The following is a 26,780-nucleotide window of genomic DNA, read 5'->3' as shown; positions in this document are numbered from 1 at the left end:
ATTTCAACTCTGGAGCCAGAGTGGAAATTCTCTGTGGTTTTCCCACCAGTCAAGGCCCCAAATGATAAAGGAAACATTAATATTTCTTGTGGAACCAGAATGGATTGCATTTCTTCAACATGGATGTACAAATGATCCCATGTCTTTTGATGAGGGGCAACGTGCAAATGAGATGGGGGTGGTGAAGGATTGGTCCTTGGGGGAGGTTGATGTAATGATAAGGGTAAGGAAGAGAAGTCATCCCTGGAAATATTCTCACTGTGGTTAGATAGATATGAGGGGAACAAAGCAGGGGGTAGGAAAAATAGACCTGAGGACATGGAGGAGGTGGCTGACCCTGTCATAGAGGTGAGGTCAAGGATAGTGAGGAGGGAAAGTGTGCCACATTTACAGTCAGGGAGGATTGCAGTTGTGACTTTGGTGAGTGCGATCTCAGGGATTGTGACAAATGTGGAAACCTGATTGTTAAGTACAGGTATGGAGTTATGCAAAATCTAGGCACGGATTTGAATAGGATGGGCAACAGCAAGATTAAGGCCAGGCCTCAATATCCCTTTGAAAGCAGAATAGCCCCAAAATACTGTGAGCAGTATTCCAAACGGGAATCTATCAATAACGTACAGAAGTTAAACAACTAGTCTCCACCTATTATGAGATGAATCCCACTGCACGATTAGCTTCATTCATTACCACTTCACATTGAACACCTTCAGTAACGCCCAGCATCCCAAATCCATCTTGTACTGCTGACAGCCATCCTTAAACCGTGCAACGTATTTCGTGTACAAATGCAGATAGCCATACATTTACACATACACCCCTGAGATTTCTTTTAAAAACACGAAATCAATTTGTCATCCTTTCGCGCATTTCTGTTATTATTCCAGCTGGGCTTGGATTTTTTTTTCTCCTCTCGCTCATGCAAATATCATTTGAACACTGGCATATTTGTCACGTACGGTTCCTGAAGAATAAACATGCCCTGTATCATGTATGAATGGACTCGGTGACTTTCTGGCTGGCATATAAATAGCCAACACTGGAAGCTCAGCCGCATTTCTGTCTCAGCGTCTTCCACCCCCCTCCCCACCACCACCACCACCAAACCCCCCCCCCCCCCCCTCATCTCCTGCATCTGTTGCCAGGCGTGGATGTGAAGAGAGAGAGAGATGGAGAGAGAGAAAGAGCGAGAGTAAGAGGGAGAATGGCAGATTGCAAGTGTGGATGTATGCGGCTGGTGATGTTGAGTGCCTGTTTGCCTCCCTCCCTGGCTGCTCTGTGAGTGTGTGTGTGTGTGATCACTGGCAGTGAATGGATCAGTCAATTTCACTACCTCTGAATGGCTCTGTGAATTTCATCCCCCCCCCCACCCCCGGGGAGCCCGGAGCAGAGCGCAGGCGCCAGGACCTGCCCCAAACATCTCAAGGTGTACTCATCATCGCACGGTGAAGATGGCGACAATTTGAGGTTGGAAGGTTGAGGGGGGGAGTTTGCTGGGGAGGGAAGGAGAGAGAGAGAGTGGAAGGGGGAGGAAGAGGGAGGGAGGAGGAAGAGGGGGAGGGTGGAGAGAGAGAGAGAAGGGAGAAAAAAAAGCAACAGGGGTCAAGGCACGAAGATGGGATCCACAAAACGGACAAGGACACCGGCGGAGGGGAAAAACAGAGCGATTTATTGCTGAAGGGTCCGCGCATCTCTCGCACCAATCGTGTGTGTGTGTGGGGGGGGGGGGCGCTGGTTTTTAGCAGGTAGCTGACAACATCGACAAGGTGGTGGTGTGGGGGGTGGTTTGGGGAGGGGGTGGGTGAGGGTAGGTAGGGTGGTGGGGGGGGGGGGTAGAGATGATATGTGGCTTTATTTATTTATTCATTCATTTTAATTACCAAAACAAACCACAACAACAAAAAAGCAAATCTCCCTTTTCTGTTTTGTCCAGATGGAGGATGCAATCTCCTGCCAAATGCAATGGATTATTTTTGACCAGGCGATGGGGGGGCATTTGCGCCCCTCTTTTGCAACCCTCCACACAGCCATGCCGCAAAAGTGACATTGGGAACTAGGAGACATTGGGGGAAGAACAAAAAAAAAGAAAAGCCGCCCTTTCTTTTCCCCCTCCTCCCCCCACCTTTTTCCCCCTCCAAAATATGATCAGGGGTGCTTGGATGTGTAATGCCGTCTTAAAAATCTGTTTCGCACCCACAGCAAGCGAGAAACCCTGCGTCGATCCACAGAGGGCAGAGAAATGGCAAATGTCTTTAGCGTCTCTGCTGCTCTGCGCTCTGCTCCTGTCTGATTATTTCTGCTCTTGCGCCGGGACCAAGCTGAGGAGCGGCGGCGGAGCGGCGGCGGAGCGCGGCTGGAGCCAGGCGCCCGGGGCTCCCAACTTGGCCACATCGCAGCGCCCCCCCGCCGGGGCTCCGAGCCCGGGGAGGGCTCCGTGCGACCTCTCGCTCGCCAACCTGACTGCACCCGTGCAAGACTTGGAGGCGGCCTGCCGATTCCCCCGGGGGCTGGATTCCGCCTGCCTGTGGTCCTACTTCAGTCACCTCCGGCTGCCCTTCTGTCACACTTACACCCTTGCTGATCTTTTGCGGGAGTATGTCAACCCGAACGGGTTAAACTGCAGCTTGGAGATGCGGATCAGCGACGATGGGGGGGCTCTGTCTGTCTGCAGCGAATGCATCAGGGCTTATCAGACGGAAGACCAACACGCTCAGGAAAAATATGAGGAATTCGAAGCAATGCTGCACAAGCACTTGGAATCGGGGTACTCGGTCCGATCTTGCCCCACCGACTGTATGGTAAGGTTAATATATTTTCCGAGTTGTCCATCCTAGGACCTGTAGTCAAAGCTCTTGAGGTGGAAATGTACAGCCCTGTGTGCAGCGTGTACTAACAGGTAATAACACTGGGCTTTTCCCACTTGCAGTGTTGGTCTGCATGGCTAAACAAAAGGAAGCAAATGAAGGAGTGTGATTGAAGATGTATCAAGTACCAGACAATCCCACCCAGGAACAGTCAAAGAGAGGATCAGGTGGAGACTGGGTGGTAACCAAAACGTGTATAATGTCAAGGGGGGGGGGGGGGGTAAGTTTTGAGGATTACCCAGCTGGTAACGAATGCCATGGATGTGTGGTCCTGGGAAAGGGTGAGAGAAAGGAGACTGACAGGTCACTATCTCAATCAGAGTGAAGGTGTAAGGGAGGGGCGAGTGTGTGGAATGCCATATTTGGAACACAGGAGAGAGGCAAGTTCAGACCAATGGCCATGTTCTGGCAACATCAGGGAAGCATGAAAGGTTAAACCAGAAATGGGGCTGGGGGGGGGGGGGGGGTGACCAGAGGATCGGGGTGACCAGAGGATCATTTATCAGGTGCCAGGCAGTAAAAATGAAAGCCCTGTATTCAGAGTTGGTTGTGATATTAAGCCCCTCACACACTGCACAGTAATAAGAGTGTTGAACAGTCAGGCTCATGTTTGTGTCAAGTTTTAATAGGGCGCTTTGGCAATATGTTGAAGAAAGGATGCAAGATGAGAAGTCTTGGGGTGCGGTTTAGCTGCCATGAATATGCTCGCCTGATCATTCACAGGCCACGCAGTTGTCCATGCCATGAGTGGGGTCCAAGCTCCTGTCAGTAATTAAACAATGAAAAGTGTGCACTTTTGACTGAAATAAATGCACAGATTGAGAACTGGTTCTGATCATGTTGCTATGAAACTTTTTTTTTCACAGTGCCGCCTTGCTCTGACTTGTGATCCTATCTGTGTGAAATATGAAATGTGTGGCATGGAGATGTTATGATAGAGATGTGTGTGTTCTAGAATTCAATAAAAGAGAATATTTGGTATTCATTAAAGTATCCTTCCCACTTGAAATCAAAGAATGCTGCCTTTAAAGGCTGCGAATACAGAGAATACATGATTTCCAGATATACTTTTATCCGATAAAGGATGCTTTTTATTAATTAAGCCCTATCTCACATATCATATGTCAAAAGACTTTTATGATGTGAAGGCATGGAGCAAGACTAAGTGGCCATAATGTCACCTATAAAGGGAAGTGCTGCACTTGTAAACTCAAGATATGAATGTTTCCGTAACCAAATCCTGATCAGGAAAGATGGTGTTTCTTATGGAAAATAAGGGGGGGGGGGTGGATAATCTCTTAGACATGTTGATGGCCTATTGCACTTCAAGGAGTTGTACGTGATTGAGAAACAGCTGGAGCAATGCTCTTGCAGGCTAGACACAGCTTTGAGTCCATTGTGCAACAGCCATGCAATGCACTCTCAGCCATCTGCTGCTCTGAAGGTGAAGTGTGCAAAACAGTACTCAATTTGTATTATAGCACTCCCTATGTGTTTGTTTATTGCTGTACTATCGTATTATTCTGCATTAAGATAGGTTATAAAATTAAGCAAAGCTTCACTGAAAGGATTTTGGACCCGCTGACTGAGAGCATATCTCTGTTACCTTCCCAAATCATCAAGTTGTTTTTTGGACATTTTGACTGTGGAAATAAGATAGCGTGAAAGACCCGATCCTGAATATCTTTGATATCCTACAGGGCAGGCAGGTGTTGATTCTAGATCCCGTAAAGCGCAGGATTACGCAGTGGGAAATCAGATTTTGTAGGTCAAATGGCAATATGTTATGTAAATGAACAGTTGTGAATTGACTTTGATGGAAAAAAATCTCATGCAAATATCCTATTTCTGCCAGTAACACTGTTTGATAACGTGGCCTGATATCAGGAGGACGAGCATTTGAAGCATATTGAGTTTGAACCACATTCTGCGATTAGGTAGCAAAGCTGTTTGCTGGTGCACACCTTTTCCTGACCTCTGCCTGAAGATGCCCAGCGCACTTTGTGGAACAGAAAGTTGGCCGATGATGAAGAGGGAACTCTGGAAAACTTTAAATAATATCGGTGGGTTGATCAACCTGGGAGGTAGGGGATGGGAGGGTGGCAAAATAGTGTAGCATGCGGAAGTACCAACGTGCAGCCTCACGAGATTCAGTCCTCCAGCTCTGCTCATTCTTCCATCTGAGCTGCATAGACTCGCAGACGTCACAAGGAAGTTTGCAAGTTCTCCCACGGGGAGAGAAGTTGGACTGGGATGTGCTGCCTGAATGGTGCCTCTTATTTTCCAAAGGAGGTGTTAATGTATAACTGTCAAGAGGTTGTCTTCAGACCAAATAGATTTAAAGATGCAAAGGTACCAAATAAATGCTTTAAAACCTACATTAGAAACAGGAATAAAACATTAGAATTTCCACATGTGTGCACACTGAATTGCTGATGCCTGTTGTGCATCCAGTGGTAGGTGTTGAGCAGACGTGTTTCCACAGGCAAAGTAACAAGATGAGAAGATCAGAGGGCCTTGTTTTTCTGCATTTCCAAGCATTTAGCTGCAGCCCAGATCAGTGACATTCTCCAGCCGCTAGCCCTGGAACAGTCACATGTGGGGGAAAAAAACTATTTAATAAGTGTGGGGGGCGGGGGGGATAATTTGAAAACGTTGGAGCACAAAAACGTTTCACTAGCCAGTATGTGATCGAACACACGTTTGGTCTCCTCCACAATACTGAATTCCCAATTGGTTTATGCGGGCATGAAGGATTCCTTACTTCCTCAAGGAAAATTCCAATGGATACACATACATGGGTCAGTTGCTCACTACTCCCAGCAGCCAATTCAGAGTGGCACTGACAGAGAGAGGCATCGACTATGATGTCAGCACACGTCTTATGTGTAGACTCGGGAGATAGCACAAGAAAAATACCATAGCCTCCAAGGGGTATGCTAAAACTACCAAGGCTATTCCAGGCATCTTTGTAATGAAACAAAGTTGTGCTCACTCTCTTCGGAAAAGAAAAGCTATGAGGGGACTTCATAGTTTTTAATTTTATGAAAGGGATTTATAACATTTGATTGGATTTGATTTATTGTCATGTGTACCGAGGTACTGTGAAAAGTATTGTTCTGCGTACAGTCCAGACAGATCGTTCCATACATGAAAAACATAGGACATACATGATTACACAATGTAAATACACAGGCACAGGCATCGTGTGAAGCATACGGAGTGTAGTACTATTCAATAGAGAAGATGTGTGAAGAAATGAGTTCAGTCCATAAGAGGATTATTCAGGAGTCTGGTAACAGCGGGGAAGAAGCTGTTTTTGAACCTGTTAGTGCGTGGTCTCAGTCTTTTGGATCTCCTGCCCGATGAAAGAAGTTGGGAGAGGGAATAGCCCGGGTGGGAGGGGTCTTTGATTATGTTGCCCGCTTTCATAAGGCAGGTGTCAATGGATAGGAGGCGGGTTCGCCTGATGGACTGGGCTGTGTTCACGACTCTAGTTTCTTATGGTATTGGGCTGAACAATTGCCATGTCAGGCTGTGATGCAGCCAGATAGGGTGCTTTCTATGGTACATCTGTAAAAATTGGTAAAACTTGACAACATTGATCGAAGTACATTTTTCAGCATGGCAGAATTTACATTGCTGGGAATAGAAGTTAAAAGTAACAAGTTAGGAGAGACAAAGGAACTAAGGTGAAAAGGTGAACAATATAAATGGGTTCAAGAGTCAATAAAATAGTTTTTAAAGAGAACTCATTGATGAATATATTGAGAAATATGTTGGGCCTGTCAGAACCAATCCCCTCCCCACTCCCCAGAGTCTTGAGCCCACCTTAGTTGATAGCTTCTCCTCCAGATTAGTTGTTGTTTTGGTGTAAAGTGTCCTGCTTGATCTTGCTTCATTGTCAACTGAACTTACAACCCCAATAATGTATATCTTTTGGCAACATGAAGAATTTGTCTGGATCACCTTTCCCTATTCCCAATTTTGTCCTGAAAACTTCAATCAGTTAAGTTGTTACAGAAATAATCTCATATCTCATTGAGAACAGTTTGCAAGGGCCTAGATGTGTTGCGTTCTGTTCATTTGCATGTAGATATCAGCTTTAGTCTCTCGCTACATACCAGACTTTGCCACAGCTTTCTGACTGAATCTACTCCAGCTCTTTCCAAGGTGGAAGCAAGGAGGGCCAAGGAAATGGTCGGAAGCAAGTTTGGAGCTGGAAGGTAAAACGTTTGTGCCAGTGGTGAAATGCAGATCTGTTAAACAGCAGGGCAGTTGTGGGGGTGGGGGGGGGGGGGGGGGGGGCAGGATCTGCTGTGGGACTTGAACAATTGAGAGTAACAGGGGGCAAGTTTGGAACAGCAGGCAGCTGAAATGGTGCCTGAAATCAATGAGCTGAACCATGGATGAGGTAGGATTGGGGCACTGTCATGGTGATTGGCTGCATAAAATAGGAACCATAAAACATTATTTTTGATAGACTATCATTGGTTTAGTCACTGGAATCAGAAATGTCACTATATACATGCTTTTGGGATGAAATTGATCACTGGCTCTGTGGTATGAATGACTGTCGGGATAGATGGAAAGGACAATGTCCTCTGAGAACTGGAATGGCTTTGATAGAATGGAGATTGCAATAATGTAATTATTACAGATGCAAAACTAAAATATAGATGGCAAGTGAGTGAATAAATCCCAGAAATGAGCTACAGGCTGGAACTTAATGAAGGGATTTAGATAGTTTATAAATAGGCAAATGGATATTGGGAATAACTGGAAGCATTAATTTAGTTAAGAAATTCAGATGATGACTAAGGCTGATTGGTTGATAGATGCCTGAATGATGATACTGTCTTGGTGTCACCCCACAGATATACATTTGGTATATTTTTTTGCAGTAATTGTCGTTAATTTCTTCAGTGTTTCCATTCAGCTGCAGGTCCACACTTCACTGTCGAGGTGTGTTACCAACTAGCACATCTGGGCCACAAGAACAGCTATTGTGAGTTTAGTAAAAAATAGTTATCGGTGAATTGACAGGAAATTACATTGCCGATCATCGCATCATTATTCAAATATATTGCAATTAAGGGTCATCATAGGTTTCACTGGCTGATGCAATTTCGGAGCTGTGCTGGAAAATTATATTTATAATCAGATCTGTATTGATTATTAGAAATGATGAATAATATTCAGTACATGACATCACTGAGTTGGCTGAATGTCAAATTTGCACATTTCCGCACCCTTGGAATATGGGTTTCATACCCATTTATACAGAGAAAGAATTAAATATCAGGGTTTTTTTCCAGATGCTCCTGAACAGAGTTATCCAATAAAATTATATTGAGAGCAAACCACGTCTAAACCTTTCGCTACCATGTAAACATGGTCCCCTTACTCTCACTTCCTGGATAAATGTGCATGTTATTAACAGTCCAACGCCCTGATACCTGGCACATTTTTCTCCAAAATTCCGTTGCCTGTATCCTAACTTACACCCAAGTCCTGTTCATTCGTTTCTCCTGCGCTCACGGACCTACTTGGTTCTCAGTTGGGGTGTGCCTCCAGTTAAATATTTACTCCCCTGTGTTCAGATCCCTCCATGACCTTAGCCCGCCCCTTCTCTTTGTCTCATGCCCAAAGCCCTGGAATATTCCCTGCATACTTCGCTGCCTTTTTACCTCTTAAGGGCTTTGCAACATTTTTGTTTACGATTTTACAGGCGCTATATGAATGAATATCATTGTAGCCATGAATATAAATTACAGATACTATACATAAAGGTTTTGTTTTCCTATTCTAAGCAGGTAACTGTGAATAAGATGTGAATAACTTAAATGGTTATTTACACTGTCTGTGTTCATACTGCTGCCCATTAGTCCCGGCCAAGTTTATCCCTCTAGTCAGCAATTGGGACACTCTGCGAATGTGAAAGGTGCGATATAATTGCATGTTAGTTATTTTGTCTATCTGCACTCTTATACCGTGTTCAGTAGTACCCGCATTCAGGACAGTATGTTCCCAAGACGAGCAGTGGACTATACTATGCAATGCTCAATAATTACGCTGTGCAATATTAAGACCAATAATGACTGTGTGCAGCGCTGTAATATGTTGTATTGTGTGGTATTATGAAAGATAATTTTTAAATTATTTGATACCCTGCCAATTAAAATCAATTACATTGTAATTAATTGGTGGTGTGTTATATTATTGTGATTTAAAATAGGCCGCATCAGATCATGAATAGCATTCTTGTGCATTGCGCAACGTCCAACCCTATCATACTGTTTGATTCTTGTACAGTTGAGAAGCAGCATTGTCTTCCATTATGGGTTTGATAGAATTGCACTATTCCCTCAATGAGTCGATCTAAATGATGCTAACTCTTGCTGTGAAGGAGTGTGAAGCCCCCACCCCTGTGCTTCCCAAGAATGACGGAAACTCACATGGGGAGCGGTAAAATCACTTCCTGCCATGTCAAGGCAGAAAAGAATGGCCCTCTTGTCTCCTAAAAGCTGGTTTACTTGCAAGCTTAAGATAATCAGATGTGACGGGACAATGTGAAACCATACTGGAGAAGAATGCCGTTTTTTTGTGTCCGAGATTTAAAAAAATACTTAGACTGAGGAAACATTTTGCAAACGTACATAGGTTGGCAGAATGGCCAAATGAAGTTTAATGCCGAAAAGTGTGAGATGCTGCATTTTGGCAGAAGCAATAGAGACCAGATGGCACAGTTCCAAAAAGTGTACAGGGACAGAGGGACCTGGGTTTTTTGAGAGTAATCAGCAAAGCAAATGAGATCTTGGACTTCATAAATAGAGGTGTTGTGAACCAAAGCAGGGATGTTATGCTGAACATTGATAAAGAACTGGTTAGGCCACAACTAGAGTATTGGGCGGGATTCTCCCAATCCCGTCGCCGGCACGCGATTCTCCGCAGAGCGGAGAAGCGCTGCCATTGGTGCTGGCATGGTTGGCGTGGCACCGGTTGCGGGCCGCTCTATGCTGCCCCCCCCCCCGCGATGCTCTGGCCCGGATGGGCCGGCGGCCGTAAGAAAAAAATAGAGTCCCGCCGGCGCCATTCTAACCTGCTCTGAGCCGGCGTGACCTCGGCGTTGAAGGGTCGGGTGGCGGCCTGTGGGGGGAGTGAGTAGTCCCGGGGGGGGGGGGGGGCTCCGATGTGGCCTGGCCCGCGATCGGGGCCCACCGATCGGCGGGTCGGCCTCTCTGGCTGGGGGCCTCCTTTCCTACTCGCCGGCCCCTGTAGCCCTGCGCCATGTTGTGTCGGGGTCGGCGCGTTGAAGGAGGCCACTGCGCATGCGCGGATCCCGCGGAGCACTGTTCCTGCCGGGATCAGCAGCTGGAGTTGTGCAAACCTTTAGGGGCCAGAATTAGTCCTGGCAGCAGCCCGTTCACGCCGTCGTAAAACGCGACGGCGTTTACGACGCGTGGACACTCTGCCGCGGGATTAGAGAATCCCGCCCATTGTGTCCAGTTCTGGTCTTAGGAAGGATGTGAGGGTCCTCAAGACACCAGGGTGCAGAAGAGATATACCTGAAAGGCATCAGGGTGAGGGAAGTTAGCTACACGGTAAGGTTGGAGAAGCAGGAGTTGTATTCATCTGAACAAAGAAAAGTGGAGGGAGGTGTACAAAATTCGGATAAGTTTAGATAAGGGAGAAAATTAAAAACTGATGCTACTATTGTTAGGACACAATTTGGGCAAAAGATGCAGGGGCGATGTGATGAAGCAGGGTTTTATCCATCGAGTAGTGATGACTTGGAACTTGCTGACGACAAGGATGGTGGAAGCAGAGCTGATAAATGATTTCAAAAGGAACTTGGATGGTCACATGAGGGGAATAGACTTGCAGGGTTTCAGAGATAGAGCTGGCGAATGGGATTGACTGGATTGCTCTGCAGAGAGTCAGTATGGGCTTTATGATCTGAGTGGCGTCCTTCCGTGTTGTTATAACTCTATGGGTGGAATTTTTTTTTAAAAGAAAATATTTTATTGAAGCATTTGTAATTTTCACAGTTTAACAAATTTGACAAGTTAACATTCTAAAAACCTCGCGGCCCGATGCAGGCAACCACATCCCAATAACATACCCAACTACCCTCCCGCCCTAGCTCTTAACTACCCATATATTAGATTCCCTGTCCTTATTTTACACTGCCATGCCTCCCATTTTCTCCCCCCCACTTTCTGCTGATGTTCAGTTTTCCTTAAGGAAGTCGATGAACGGCTGCCACCTCCGAGCAAACCCCTGAGTTGAACCTCTCAAGGCAAACTTAATCTTTTCCAGCCTGAGTAACCCTGCCATGTCACTGACCCACACTCCTGACTTTGGAGGCTCCGAGTCCCTCCATCCCAGCAAAATCCGTCTCCGGGCCATCAGGGACGAGAAGGCCAGGACATCGGCCTCCCTCCCCCCTGGGCCCCCAGATCTTCCGAGACCCTAAATATTGCCTTTCCTGGATTCGGAGTCACCCTCCCTTCCAGGACCTCTGACATGGCGTCCGCAAATCCCTGCCAGAATCTCCTCAACTTTGGACACACCCAGAACATATGCACATGATTCGACGGGCTTCCCCCACAGCATCCGCGCATGTCCTCCACTTCCTTGAAAAACCTACTCATCCGGGCGACCGTCATGTGGGCCCAATGAACCACCTTGAACTGGATCAGGCTTAGCCTGGCACACGACGAGGAATAATTGACTCTCTTCAAGGTCTTTTCCCATAGTCCGACGTCCAGCTCCCCTCCCAACTCTCCCTCCCACTTCCTCTTCACCTCCCCGATTGGGACCCCTTCCCACTCCATCAATTCCTTGTATATCTCTGAGACCCTCCCCTCCCTAACCCCTGTTTTTGACATTACCTTATCCTGCAGTCCCCTCAGGGGGAGGCGAGGAAAGCCTGGAACCTGCCTCCGGACAAAGTCCTGTACCTGTAGATCCGAAACCCGTTCCCACCCGGCAACTCAGAATCCTCATTTAATGCCTCCAGGCTCGGAAAGACCTCCTCAATGAAGAGATACCCAAATCTCTCAATCCCTGCCCGCTGCCACCTCCTAAAGACTCCGTCCAGCTCCCCGGAACAAACCGGTGATTATCACAGATCGGTGACCAAACTGACCAAACACTCCAATCTCATGTGCTGTCTCCATTGTCCCCACACCCTCAGGGCTTCCACTAACACTGGGCTTGTGGAGTACTGAGCCGGTGAGAACGTTAGCAAAGCCTCCAAACTCGTACCCTTACACGATCCCGCCTCCACGATGGGTAGAATTTTACAGTCCCGCCCACCTGCGGGATTTCCTGTTCTGCCAATGTCAATGGATGTTTGAGCGACTTGCTGAGATTTGTCAGACCCATGACAAGGCTGTACAATTCTTCCCTACAGCTCCAAAAGCTACAATTGTTATGTTCTCTTTTAAAAGGGCACTAACAGTGTTTTTGCAAACAATTGGTCGACTCTACAAGTCACCCTGAAAACCCAGTCTAAAATGGACACATTAGCAAAGCTGTCAATGCAGGACAAATCCTAGGTGTCAACTTTCCAGTCACTAGCCATTTATTTAAAGTGTCAAATACATAAGTATAAACCAGCAAAAGGTGGGCCACAGGAGATGAATGGCATGTATTCATGGATTTTTCTTCTTTCCACCTTCTTCATCATCTATTTTCTTCTGCATCCTTTTTTTAGGATCACCCTCCCCCTCACCCCACCAACAGCTCAGATATTTGCAAAATATTTCCTCTTGGAGGTCAAGGGATCGCAGAATGCAAAGCCACCGCAATAATTATAGGAGCAAAGAAAGCACTTTATTAAAACCTGTGGAAACAATGGAAAGAAAAACTAACATTACTTTTCATTCATAGGGGAGAGAAGAATACAGATTTGCATGTCGCCCCTAGGATGCGCAGTTCAGATTTAATTGTGTCTATCTTATATCTGTCAGTATCTTCCAGCATAGATAAGGTGCTCAATTTGGCCTCCACCTGCGCTGTAAAACCTCTGTGGTTATTGCTAAATTCTAATTGCTGCTGTTAATAGTCTGGGCTCACACTATCCCTCAACTTGTCTCCGTGGACCTGGAACAAGTCTTTGCTTGAACCTGTCTACTGGAGCTGTCTCATGTACCCCTTTTGGGAGGAGATGGTCACCTGAAGCATCGCTAGCGCTGATGCTCAAGAGTGCGGGCCTCCTGTCAAAATTACAGCGGCGCTGCTTTGTACTCCCTCAGGGGAAGAATGAAGGTGAGCTGGGATAATGATGCACTGTGAACTACTGGCTGAGTCAAGCGTTGCACATGGAGTGCGACGGGCAGCTTTTCCTCCAAGGATCTGCTTGGGCAAGAGGTGCAAATACTTCCCAACTTGCAGAGAGTTTGAACATGAATATAAAACCCATTTTCTTAGTACACCGCCTACCTGCCATGACAGAGCAGAGAAGGTCTTTGTTTTTTTTATTACTTTATCAGAGTGTGGACAGAGGCAAACCCCTAATCCAGGCTGGGTTTCCCTTGGATAGTGTGCAGAGGTTTAAAATTGATTGATTATTAGGTGGGGGCAGGAGTACAGCATGGTGCATGGTGATTTTCAGTTTGTTGTGCATTTGGAGTGTCTCTTTTTTTTAACTGGCAGATATTGACTGAGTCTTTGTCCCTTTGTTACGCAATCAAAATTACCTCCAGTGTTTCCACGTCAGTTTTCATCAAAATAAGATTTAAGGTTAAAATGTCAGTCCCCACCTTGGCCGCATATATTTAATCAAAACTCACACCATGCCACCTGTCAAATCACTGATCGACTGGACAACCGCAATATTACAGCCAGAATTCCTCGCTGGTTCACTGCGGCGGGATTCTCCGGTCCCGCTGACCCCGGTAGCGGAGGTGAACTCGGATCCGAGATTGATGCCCTACTTTGAAATGTGGAATTTCTTCCCTTTCCGTTTCCCTTCTTGTCACCCTCGTTCTGGCCACACCTGTCTCCTACCAACTCCCTCACTGTATGTGGCCAAATTTCCCAGTCTGTACTGCTTTTATCCGTTGGCAAAACGTGTTGGAAAATGATAGGGGCATCACACTCAGAAAGGAGATCCTAAGGGCGGCACGTGGCGCAGCGGTTAGCACTGGGACTACGACGCTGAGGACCCGGGTCCGACTCCCAGCCCTGGGTCACTGTCTGTGTGGAGTTTGCACATTCTCCCCGTGTCTGCGTGGGTTTCACCTCCACAACCCAAAGATGTGCTGGCTAGGTGGATTGGCCATGCTAAATTGCCCCTAAATTGGAAAAAAATAATTGGGTACTCTCAGTTTATTTTTAAAAAAGAAAGGAGATCCTAGCCGCTGAGTGCACCACAAATCATCAGAATGTTGCCTGGACTTAATGGGTGAAATTATGAAGAGTTTCATCAACTAGGCTTAGATTGTTTTGAATGTAGGAGACTTAGTGGTGAACTGATCAAGGTGTCTAAAATGTTAAAAGGATTCAGTAGATAGACTGCACAAACCTGTTTCTTCTGATATGGAAATCAAAAATGAGGTGATACAAGTTTAAAATTGAAGCTTGGGCAGTTCAGGCAGGAAATCAGGAAGCACGACTCTCATGGAGGGTAGAAATCTGGAACTCCCTCTGCCAGAAGACCATGTATTCAGAGACAATTGGATTTCCAAGCCGAGATTGATACAGGTGGCTCAGGTAGTGAATAAACTACTGTTTGTTCCAAGTACTTGTTGTTAGTGTTTCGGGGACCCAACATATATACACATGCTTGTTAAGTCAGGGTGTCAAAGGATATGGAGCACAACAGTCAATTGAGTACTTTTGGAGCACAGTAACAGATGTAATTCAGAAACCGCAGTCGCCAATTTGCAGACAGCAAATTGAGGGATTACTATTAGCCAGGCCATCGGGATAACTCCCCTGCTCTTCTTAAATATAATGCTCTGGGATCGTTTTCATCCACTTGAAAAGGCAGAATGCATCCTTATTGAATATTTCCTTGGAAAGACAGTGCAACAGCCACACAGCACAACACTGCAGTGTCAGCTCAGATCATCTGCTTTAGTCTCTGGAGTGGGGCTTAAACCTGCAAACTTCTTGATTCAGTGCAACCACTGAGCCAAGTCCGACGTCATTTAAATCCACTCTGCACGTAAATGGTCATGGTATGTTTCTGTATCTTTCTAACATTGACCCAAACTCTGCATCTGCCACTTGCCAATAGTATGAACATAGACGATAGGGCAGCACGGTAGCACAGTGGCATCACAGCGCCAGGGTCCCAGGTTCGATTCCCCGTTGTCTGTGCGGAGTCTGCACGTTCTCCTCGTGTCTGCGTGGGTTTCGTCCGGGTGCTCAGGTTTCCTCCCACAGTCCAAAGACGTGCAGGTTAGGTAGATTGGCTAAATTGCCCTTAGTGTCCAAAAAATGTTAGGAGGGGTTATTGGGTTATGGGGATAGGGTGGAAGTGAGGGCTTAAATGGGTTGGTGCAGACTCAATGGGCCAAATGGTCTCCTACTGCACTGTATGTATATTTCTATATATATATATATGTATGATACTGCAGTGAGCAGTTTATTTAAAAGAAAGACTTACATTTATACAGTGCCTTTTGGAATGCCTCAAAGTGCTTTCCAGACACTGAAGCAGTTTGAAGTGTAGTCAATGTTCGAGTGTAGGAAAGGCAACAGTTAATTTGCACACAACAGAGAAGTTTGAGAGAATTTGTTTTTGGTGGTGTTGATTGAGGAATAAATATCAGCCAGGACTCCAGGGATAACTCTCACCTCCTCTACTCTTCAAAACCATGGGAAAGGATCTTGTGCGGCCAAGAGGGAAGAGAGGCTCTCAGTTTAGCGTCTCACCTGCAAGGTGACATATCAAACTGTGCAGCACTCCAGCACGGCTGCACTGGAGAGCCAGTCTAGATTCACATGCTCACCTCCCTGGAGTGGGACATAAACCTACGACCTTTTGACATGGGGGAAGAGTGCCACCAACTGAGTCACAGCTGACACCTATAATTTAATTTGCACTGTGATACATAAGCAGGGAACACATAAATATATGAACACACTTTACTCAGGAGTACAGCAAAGCATATCCTCTTCCCAACAGAATAGTGGCTATGTGGAATTGATTCTCATCAAAAGCAGCTCATGCTGGGATAAGTATTTGGAATGGGACTGCAATTTATAGAGATAAGTACAGACCAAGATTACTGCATGGAACACAATGCCTGCTGCCCTGCTGTGGCCATCGAAGTGCCATCTGTGGAAAGCAACAAGCCAGGTTGAAGTATTAGAAGTGTAAATAGATACAGTGGAATTCTGCTTCCCTGTCTTGTTGGAGACAGGAGAAAGATTTGTAGAGTTTTTGCACCCATGACAATAACACTGCGCGAGGATGTCTTTTGGATTAGACATTTAGCCAAGCCTGCTTTTTTCTCAGGTGATCATAAAAGCTTCCCACAGGACTATTTTGGAGAAGAAGTCTCCGGCACCGGATATTCGGCGGGGGCGGGAATCGCGCCGCTCCGGTTGGCGGGCCCCCCCGCTCGATTCTCCGGCCCGGGTGCGCCGAAGTCCCGCCGCTAAAATGCCTGTCCCGCCGGCGTAGATTAAACCACCTACCTTACCGGCGGGACAAGGCGGCGCGGGCGGGCTCCGGGGTCCTGGGGGGGGCACGGGGCTATCTGGCCCAGGGGGGGGCCCCCACGGTGGCCTGGCCCGCGATCGGGGCCCACCGAACCGCGGGCGGGCCTGTGCCGTGGGGGGCACTCTTTTCCTTCCGCCTTCGCCAAGGTCTCCACCATGGTGGAGGCGGAAGAGACTCCCTCCACTGCGCATGCGCGGGAATGCCGTCAGCGGCCGCTAACGCTCCCGCGCATGCGCCGCCCGGAGATGTCATTTCCGCGCCAGCTGGCGGGGCACCAAAGGCCTTTTCCGCCAGCTGGCGGGGCGGAAATTCGTCCGGCGCCGACCTAGCCCCTTAAGGTTGGGGCTCGGCCCCCAAAGATGCGGAGCATTCCGCACCTTTGGGGCGGCGCGATGCCCGACTGATTTGCGCCGTTTTGGGCGCCAGTCGGCGGACATCGCGCCGTTTCGGGAGAATTTCGCCCAGGGTCCGGAATGTGGCGACTCAGGGCTTTTAAAAGATATATATTTTTATTCTCCTTTTTCACATTTTCTCCCAAATTTACACCCAACAATAAACAATAATCAGTAATGAATGCAATGTCAATCCCCATATCAATAACAACGATCCCATCCTCCCACCAAACCCCAAACATTAGCCCGCATGTTAACAGAAACAAATGACAAAAAGGAATCAGGAATCACCCATAGTCACCATTAACACATACAGCTCCGCCCCCCCCCCCCCCCCCCCCCACTAATGTTCGATATAATCCAATTCTCTGAAGTGGATAATGAATAACACCCGTGAATTGTAGAACCCATCCATCCTTCCCCTGAGTTCAAATCTGACCTTCTCAAGAGTCAAGAATTCCAGCAGGTCCCCCCGCCAGGCCAGGGCACAGGGAGGAGAGATTGATCTCCACCCTAACAGGATCCGCCTTCGGGCAATCAACGAGGCGAAGGCTGCAACATCTGCCTCTGCACCCATTTCCAACCCCGGCTGGTCCAACACCCTGAATATGGCCTCCCGAGGGCCCGGGTCTAGTTTCACGTGCACCACTTTAGAGATTACCATATAAACCTCCTTCCAGTAATCCTCCAGCTTTGGACAAGACCAAAACATATGAACGTGGTTTGCGGAGCCTCCCCCGCAACATTCACACACATCTTCTACCCCCTCAAAGAGCTGGCTCACCCTTGCCCTTGTGAGGTGTGCTCTATACACCACCTTCAACTGTATTAGCCCCAACCTCGCACACGAGGTGGAGGCGTTCACCCTCCGGAGCACCTCATGCCAGAACCCCTCCGCCATATCCTCTCCCAACTCTTCCTCCCACTTTGCCTTGAACCCTACCAGGGGTGCCTTCTCCACCTCCAAAATAACCCCATTAACCGCCGATACTACCCCCTTCTCCAGTCCCCCTGTTGTCAGCACCTCCTCCAGCACTGAGGAAGCCGGCTCTACTGGGAAGCTCTGTATCTCCTTTCTGGCAAAGTCTCGAACCTGCATGTATCTAAATATTTCCCCCTGCTCCAGCCCATACTTCGCCCCCAGCTCCTTCAATCCCGCAAACCGACCCCCAAGAAACAAATCTTTTAGTGTGATAATTCCTTTCTCCTCCCATCTCCGAAAATGTCCATCCCACTTCCCTGGCTCAAATCTATGGTCGCCCCGAATCGGCATTTCCCTTGACCCTGCCCCCAACCCAAAGTGTTGGCGAAACTGCCTCCAAATTCTCAACAAAGCTATTACTACCGGACTCCCTGAGTATTTCCTCGGGGCCGTCGGTAGCGGCGTTGTTGCTAGCGCCTTCAATCCCGACCCCCTCCACAAACTCTTCTTCATTCTGACCCATTGGGAGTCAACTCCTCTGACCCAGCTCCGTACCTTCTCCACATTCGCCGCCCATTAGTAATATATCAGGTTCGGAAGACCCAAACACCCTGCCTGCCTTCCTCTCTGTAGTAGCACCTTTCTAATTCTGCCCAACTTCCCTCCCCATATGAACGAGGTAACCATCCCTTCAATCTCCCTAAAAAATGCCTTTGGCAGGAAAATTGGCAGGCATTGGAAAATAAACAGAAATCGTGGCAACACATTAATTTTAACCGCCTGTATCCAACCCGCCAGTGACAAAGGGAGACAGTCCCACCTTTCCAGATCAGCTTTCACCCTCCCCACCAAACTAAAATGTGGGGCGCGATTCTCCCATTGGGTGGCTAAGTGCCGATGCCGGCGTAAAAACGGGAGTGTTTTACTCCGGCGCGGCGCCTGTTCCGAGACCCGATTCTCCGGGCCACAGTGGGGTAGCATGGCGCTGGAGAGGCCCTCACCGCTCCAGCTGCCGATCCTGGCGTGAACCCGGCGGCGCGTAGTCCACTCATACGCAGTTGGGCCGGCGGCAACTAGCGCATGCGCAGTGGCCTTCTTCCCGCGCGGCCCTGACGCCAAATGGCGCAGGGCTACAGGAGCCGTCGCGGAGGAAAGGAGGCCCCCCAACAGAGAGGCCGGCCGGTGATCGATGGGCCCGATCGCGGGCCAAGCCACTACGGAGCCCCCCCCACAGGGTCGGACCCCCCCTCCCCTCCACAGGTCGCCCCCGGACCCTTCAACGCCGAGGTCCCGCCGGCTCAGAGGGCTCGGCTTTTTGGTGACGGCCACTCGGCCCAGTCAGGCCGGATAATCGGCGCGCCGGCCCGTGCCGGCCCAGGCCGGAGAGTCGGCGCAAAGCCCGACCAGCGCCATGCCAACCACGCCAGCCCCAGTGGTGCCGATTCTCCGGAATCGTGTCCCGGCATCGGGGCGGCGTGGCGCGATTCGCGTGGTTCGCTGGTGATTCTCCGACCCGGCGGGGGGTCGGAGAATTCCGCCCGTTATACCTACAGAGCCCCCCCCCAATCCCCAGGTATCTAAAGTGAGTCTGTGCCCTACGGAATGGCAGCCCCCCACTCCTGCCCCCACCCCCGGCCGAGACACCACAAAATATTCACTCTTGTCTAGATTTAATTTGTACCCCGAGAAAGATCCAAACACCCAAAGCAGCTCCAGTATTCCCCCTATTTGTTCCGATACGTATAATAAGTCATCGGCATATAAGGACACCCTAAACTCTATCCCACCCTGCACTATCCCTTACTATACCCCGAGCGTCTTAACGCGATGGCCAATGGCTCAATCGCGAGTGCAAACAGCAGGGGGGAACATAGGACATCCCTGCCTAGTCCCATGGTGGAGAGGAATGTATTCAGAGCTGATGTTATTTATGCGGACACTCGCCCTCGGCTCCTTAAATAGTCGCTTTATCCAGTTCACAAATCTTGGTCCAATCCCAAACCGCTCCAGAACTGCCATCATTTACCCCCATTCTAACGACTCTAGGCTTTTTAGAGTAACTTTATTGCAGTGGTAATGTATAGAATCAGAGAATTTACAGTGCAGAAGGAGGCCATTAGTCTCATCGAGTCTGCACCGGCCCTTGGAAAGAGCACCCTACCCAAGCCCACACCTCCACCCTATCCCTGTAACCCAGTAACCCCACCTAACCTTTTTGGACACTCAGGGCAATTTTGCATGGCCAATCCACCTAACCTGCACATCTTTGGATTGTGGCAGGAAACCGGAGCACCCGGAGGAAACCCAAGCAGACACGGGGAGAACGTGCAGACTCCGCACAGACAGTGACCCAAGCCAGGAATCGAACCTGGGACACTGGAGCTGGGAAGCAACTATGCTAACCACTGTGCTACCGTGCTGTCCCTAAATGCAAGCCTACTTATGATAATAAATATTCCTCATATTTAAAAAATCACTTTCCCTTGCTTTTTTACACACCAATAATCATCTGTTATTTTATATTTGTATCTGTATCTAGGGGTGTCATGGTGGCACAGTAGTTAGCATTGCTGCCTCACAACTCCAGGGTCCCGGGTTCAATTCAGGCCTCGGGTGACTATCTGTGTGGAGTTTGCACTTTCTCCCCATGTCTGCGTGTGTTTCATCCGAATGCAGCCATTCTGTTCCATGCTGTAATCTTGGGCTGTACTTATCTCTATAAATAGCTGTCCCATTCCAAATACTTATCCCAGCATGAGCTGCTTTTGATGGGAATCAAAGATGTGCATGTTAGGTGGATTGGCCATGCTTATGTGTCCAAAAGGTTGGGTAAGGATACTGGGTTACGGGGTGGAGGCGTCGGCTTAAATCGGCTGCTCTTTCCAAGGGCTGGTGCAGGCTCGATGGGCCGAATGGCTTCCTTCTGCACTGTACATTCTATGAAATCTGAACATACAAAATCTGAACATTGTGCTAACCTCAAGAAGTGCTGTGTTTCTCACATACCTGGCATTCTTAAGGTCTCTCTTTGTTAATTAAAGAATAGAGTCATCACAAATGTTTGCAGAAGGTTATTAAGTGAAGTTTACATTTCAACTATAGGGTAGGTCTTGTGTGATGATCTGTGCCAACACTCAAGCCTTGCAGTCTTTGGTTAAAAGTAATCAGGTGTGTGCCTGGCTGTCCAAATTTCCAATCAGTGTTTGGGCCATTGCATTGATTCTGTGATGTTGCCTGGTCCACGTGCCCGTTATATGTTCCATAGAACAAGGAGTTCTCACAGCATGAATCTTTCATAGAAATACATCCTCCTAAGCCACCCCTGGGGACATCTGCCTCATCAGGTATTCTGCGGTGTGCACATGTATCAGGGAATTGACAGCTGCTATGTTTGTAAGTGGCAAAACACGTTCATCACTTTTCTGGTAGAAAGGAGACATCAAAGTGGGCAAGGACGAGCCACTTTCACCAGATGGCAGGACTTCATCAAATACACAGAGTCACCTGTGGTACCCAAGTGGCATCAGTTTTATTTAGTATCAACTGCTGTGCTTTCAGGAATAGAAAGGATTTATGCTCAGTTATGTTCAGGTGGTATCTGACCACAGGAACCTCCTGTTGCTCAGAAACACGCGACTGGGAGGCCAGAGAATCCCACTCAGTATTTTCAGATGAAGGGTTGCGTGTGGATGAGAAACAGGAAGGGGTTAAGGAACACCAGATGGAATGGAGCCAGAACAGGAAGAGAAGACATTGCGAGCTATTTTCTGGCTACGATTAGACGGTTAAGATTTAGGGTGGCACGGTGGCACAGTGGTTTGCACTCCTGCCTCACAGCTCCAGGGACCCGGGTTCAATTCCAGCCTTGGGTGACTGTGTGTGGAGTTTGCACGTTCTTTCCCGTGTCTGCATGCGTTTCCTCCACGTGCTCCAATTTCCTCATACAGTCCAAAGATGTGCAGGTTAGATGGCTTGGCGACGCTAAATTGCACCTTAGTGTCTAAAGTTTAGGTGGGCTTACAGGGATAGGATGGGGGTTGGACTTAAGAAGAATGGTCTATCAAGGACCGGTGTAGACCCGATAGGCCGAATGGCCTCCTTCCGCTCTGTAAATTCTATGATTCTATGAATGAATGCAGGTGGAAGCAGCCCCACCAGCTGTACGATGGTGGAATGTGTCAAAGTGGGATGGTGTGGCCACCCGACTAAGGCTGCTGACAAGTTGAGAAGGTAGAGGAGACTTTACCCTCTTTGCAATCAGGCAGAAAGAAACTGGTTGGCTGCATTACCTTTGTTGGCAAAGCTGGAACCTATGCTTTTATTGGTTGGTGACCTTGAAGCCCAAACAAAGTCCTCCTTTGATGTACCTCCAGTTGCAGATCTTCCAGATCCCAGCATCTAAAACAGCAATGGTGCAGTGATCAATTCCTCAATGTTTCTTGTCACCAGCTGATTTTCACCAATTTCAGCAATGGCTCAGTTGGTAATGCCGTTGTCTCTGAGTTATAATATTGTGAGTTCAAGCCCTATCCATTGGGTAGCAAAAATTAAAAACTAACCGTACTGAGGAAGTCCTGCAATATTGGCTGCGCCGTCTTTTGAATGAAATGTTAAATCATTGCCCTGTTTGCCCTCTTTTCCCACCCACAACTGTGAAGAAGAGTAGAGGAGTTATCCCTCTGTCCTGCTTATCTCTCAATTAGCAACACAAGATTATCTGGTCGTAATCAACTTGCTGTCTGTGGGAGCTTGCTGTGTGTAGATTTGCTGCCGCATTTCATACATTACAATAGTCACCACACTTCCAAAGTGTTTCATTGGGTGTAAAGCACTTTGGAACACCCTGTGGTCACGGGAGGTGCTACACAAATGCAAGTCTTTCTTCGGTGGCTCTTTAGTAGCGGGTTGCCTTTTGCTGGGTTTTGCAATCCTCCACCATGTTTCCCGTACAAGCCTTTTCTGTGCCTGTAACCTATTCAAAACGAATATGTCTGTGTGGCAAAATCCACCACATCTTGTCCCCGTTGCTATGGGTACAGGTACATGCCTGCCCATTGGGTCAGTATATCCTCAGTTTTGTCTGCTGTACATAATCAGGATGAATAGTTTTGAATTAAGCCTCTAGTGTCAATTATGTCATGACAGGATCAGTTTTGGGTGTGATTTCCTGTAGCGGATGGCATTGCCCCTTTAAGTGAATGATTGGTGGCTCTGTGCAAAATGTTTGAAGAGCTGCAGTGATAAAATTACGTAATGAGAAGTGGCCTGTTATGCAGGGCAGCAAAGGACCGTAGCCACATGCTACACAACCTCGCTGGGATGTCTCACGGCTGAATGTAAGAAGAAAATCCAATGCTCCATCATAAAAATTAATAAACAGAAATAGAATTGGAAGATGCCCTTGCACAGAAACATTAATGATATTTTAGTGTCTATAAACATTGAGTGTCACACGATGTGACATTTATACAGCAGCAGTCCTCACTGGATGTAAATGTGCCTGTGTGTATTTGCAGCCCGTTTTGCAAATCAGTAATACAGCAGTATGCCCAGGAAATCCTCCAATTATGCGTCGTTTACAAATAGAATATCAACATTTGCTGTTGATTTGGGAATATCTTTGATAAATTATTTTCATATTAGTCAGAGGGAGGATGTGGAAGATCCAACACCTTGCCTTTTCAGCATGTATGTCTCATTTTTCACTTTAACCTGATTATTATTGTGAACTGAATCCATTACCATCTGATTTCTGTTTGTGCCTTTTGGTCAGACACTGCTTTCCAGATGAAACCGATTTATATAACCACTGATCTTATAGGATAGGCAAAACAATGATGCACTTTTAAGGCCTACTCTTGTCAGGCTCTTTATGTGTACGTCCCTCTTTCAGCTGCCTTTCTTTCTCTCTCCCTCTCCATAAACGTCTGTCTCCTTCTCTCTTTGCTCGTCCTCCCTATTTCTCGAACCTCTGAAACAAGTAGTTCTTCTATGGATGTGGGTGTCACCATTCTTGACTCGCCCCTCTTTCACTTCTTATCTTCTCCTCCTTCACGTCTTCACACATTGCCCTTCTTACTCTTCAGTTTTGCGTCTTCATTCTTGCTCGTTTCCCACAAAACGTTTCCCTCCCGCACCCCATTTCCTGACCACAAGGAGAGACTGTAGCCAGGAGCCGGGCACAGGCTACAGGGGGGGGGAAATTTGCAGTTCATAGAGGAGTGGATCACGGTAATCTTGTTAAGGACTTCTGGGAATTATAGCTGATGGTATCACAGTCAAGGCAAACAGGATTAACACCTGCATGTGCACAGTTGGGGATTTACCCTGCAGTGGGCCTTCAAGAGCAGGGAATTTTCAAGAGTTCATATATTAACGGAAGTCATGTTAGTTCCCGACAACTATATTCATATTAGAGCTCATTAGATAGTTAAGTAACCATGTTAGGAGTGTCCAGTTAGAGGTGCAAATCTTAACTGGTAGTAGCTGAGGTGTATGTTATTTACTTATATCTTCATTTGGTAGGATGGCTGCTGGGCAGGGTGGTGAGGTGGGTCAGGTTAGGTTGAATGGGGTTTGGGGGATGTCAGACACGTGAGAAGGGGGCATGTGAGTGAGGAAGGCTCGGCAGATTGGATCAGGTCAGTGGGGACAGTAGCTGGGGAGTGAAGGGGAGAATTGTGGGTTGGGGGACTGTCAGTTGCATAGTTACCCAGGAGTTAGACCAGTCTCTTTCTGTCCAACATTTCCATGTAACTATAGAGGAAGTAAGCCATAATTGTTCAAATGTCTGACTCTAACTCAGAGTTGGAGACTTTTTCCGAGGATCCCAGTGGGAAGGGGGAATTGCCCATCAGAAGTTGAAACTGCCCAGACAATTTCCACGGAGTCAGTATTCCGGGATTGCAGAGGGGTCCTGGAGTTCATCTTGGGGGAATACATCCAGTTTCCTATGATTCAGAGGAAATGGAAGATTTGGGCCAGTGACTTCTATCTGATACCCTACACCTAGCCCACCTCTGCTGTTTTGGATAGGATACATGGATAGGATGGGTATAGAGGGATACGGCACTAGGAAGTGCTGAGGGTTTTCTGCCAAGGATGGTATCATGACCGGTACAGGCCTGGAGGCCAAAGGGCCTATTCCTGTGCTGCATTGTTCTTTGTTCTTTTGTCCTTTGTTAATGTTTAACTATTATCCCATGAGCAACTTCAAAGAAGTTCCATTATTCTATTATTATTAATTTTTCAAAATATTTCCCGCAGATAAGAGGTGCTGTGATTTTATTTACCATCTTAAATTTACATTTTTTCATGCATATATTTTTTCTAATACTTGCATCCTCAAGTGTCAGCTGTGCTCTGTTGGCCTCTGAATCGAGAAGTCATGGGGCGGGATTCCCTGTCCCGCCACACCCGCTTTCCAGCGCTGCACGCCCCCCACCGGCAGCGGGATCCTCCATTCCGACAGCCAGCCAATGACGTTTCCCATTGTGGCCATCCCGTGCCATCAGGAAACCCACAGGTAGACTGCCAGCGAAGCAGAGGATCCCACCGATGGACAATCCCACAGATGGGATCAAGACCCAGTCCAGGGACTTCAGTTAGCTCACTGGGCGAGACAGCAGTTTGTAATGCGGAACAAGGCCAGCAGCGCGAGTTCAATTCCCATACTGGCTTACCCGAACAGACACCGGAATGTGGCGACTAGGGGCTTTTCACAACTTCATACTTGTGACAATAAAAGATTATTATTAAACACAAATCTAGGCTGACATTCCAATGCAGTGCTGCACTGGCACTCGGACATCATTGGGGTGAAATGTTCCTTCAAGATCCTGCCTTCCTTCTCAGGTGGATTAAATATCTAAAGAGCATCTTATCTAAAGAGCATCTTAAAGAAAAACAAGAAAGTTCTTCCTCGTGTGCAGGCAATTATTTAACCTTCAACCAACACCAGTTAAACTAGATTAACAACTGGATTTATCATATTTCTGTTTGTGGGTTCTTTATATGTGCAAATGGGCTGCGATGTTTCCTACATTACAGCAGTGATGACACTTCAAAAGTATTTAATTGCCTGTAAAGCACTTGGTGACATTCTGAGATCATAAACTATTATTTCTCTTGAACTCTGGATATGAGGGACTCCTGCTCCTCCCTGTATTCAATATTGCTCAAGCAGCGGGGAAAGTGGCAAGCTGGGTGTATGAGGCCTCTGGGCCCTCACGAGCAGGGGATTTTCATTTAAGCATAGTATTTTATGACATTGCTTTATTATTGCTATTGATGGATACCAGGCTGGCGCAGTGCTATTCTAGGAAGAACGCTGGAGCAAAGAGAATTTGAAATCCAAGTAGACAAAGCAACAGTAGCAAGGTGTAAAGGGCCAAGGAAAAGGATTCCCACCCAAGGGAATTATGGTGTAAATACCTCTTCAGGTCATCAGGTGGGCACAGCTCCGTTCTCAACGATTTAAACTTGGTACGAGTCACCAAGAAAGAATTCTACGTCACGGTGTTTGATATTCCTCTTCATAACTCAACTCTCACTCTAACATTCAAATAACACTCATCTCCCTTGCTGTAACCTTGATTGAACTTGAAACCACAAGGCCATGGTGGTGATCATTTGGATCATTGTGCTGGCTGGTGGTAGAGTTCTCCAATTACTCACGCTTTTTCCCCATAGCTCTATAAATGTTCGCCTTTCAATTATTTATCCAATTCTCTTTTTAAAATTGCTGTTGTATCTTTTTCCACACAACGTTTCAAGGCAGTGCACCATAACAACTCACCACACAGGATACAGGGCATGATTATCCCAAAAGGGAACAAAGTCCCCTTGCGAGCACGTTTAGGTGTGAGTAGCCGTGAAACACATGGCTATTCAACCCAACTCGTGTTAATAAAGGG

At 47.4% G+C, this 26,780-nt stretch overlaps 1 protein-coding gene across 2 annotated transcripts in view; it reads left to right on the top strand.

Moving 5' to 3' along the window:
* The first annotated feature begins 1,160 nt into the window (after positions 1 to 1,160).
* nalf2 (NALCN channel auxiliary factor 2) overlaps positions 1,161 to 26,780 on the top strand; it is a 498,859-nt gene continuing 473,239 nt past the window's right edge. Inside the window, exons 1-2 of one of the 2 annotated variants that reach the window (XM_072505795.1) lie at positions 1,161 to 1,467; positions 1,934 to 2,798. In XM_072505795.1, coding sequence (XP_072361896.1) covers positions 2,142 to 2,798 — 657 coding nt within the window. In that variant the 5' untranslated portion in view covers positions 1,161 to 1,467; positions 1,934 to 2,141. Of the gene's footprint in view, positions 1,468 to 1,908; positions 2,799 to 26,780 lie in introns of those variants that run through there. The other variant, XM_072505796.1, reaches the window with a different exon arrangement.

Source organism: Scyliorhinus torazame, chromosome 5 (assembly GCF_047496885.1).
Source record: "Scyliorhinus torazame isolate Kashiwa2021f chromosome 5, sScyTor2.1, whole genome shotgun sequence".
Taxonomy (NCBI): Eukaryota; Metazoa; Chordata; class Chondrichthyes; order Carcharhiniformes; family Scyliorhinidae; genus Scyliorhinus; species Scyliorhinus torazame.
Note: the sequence above shows the minus strand (reverse complement) of the source record. Positions and strands in the feature narration are given on the sequence as shown.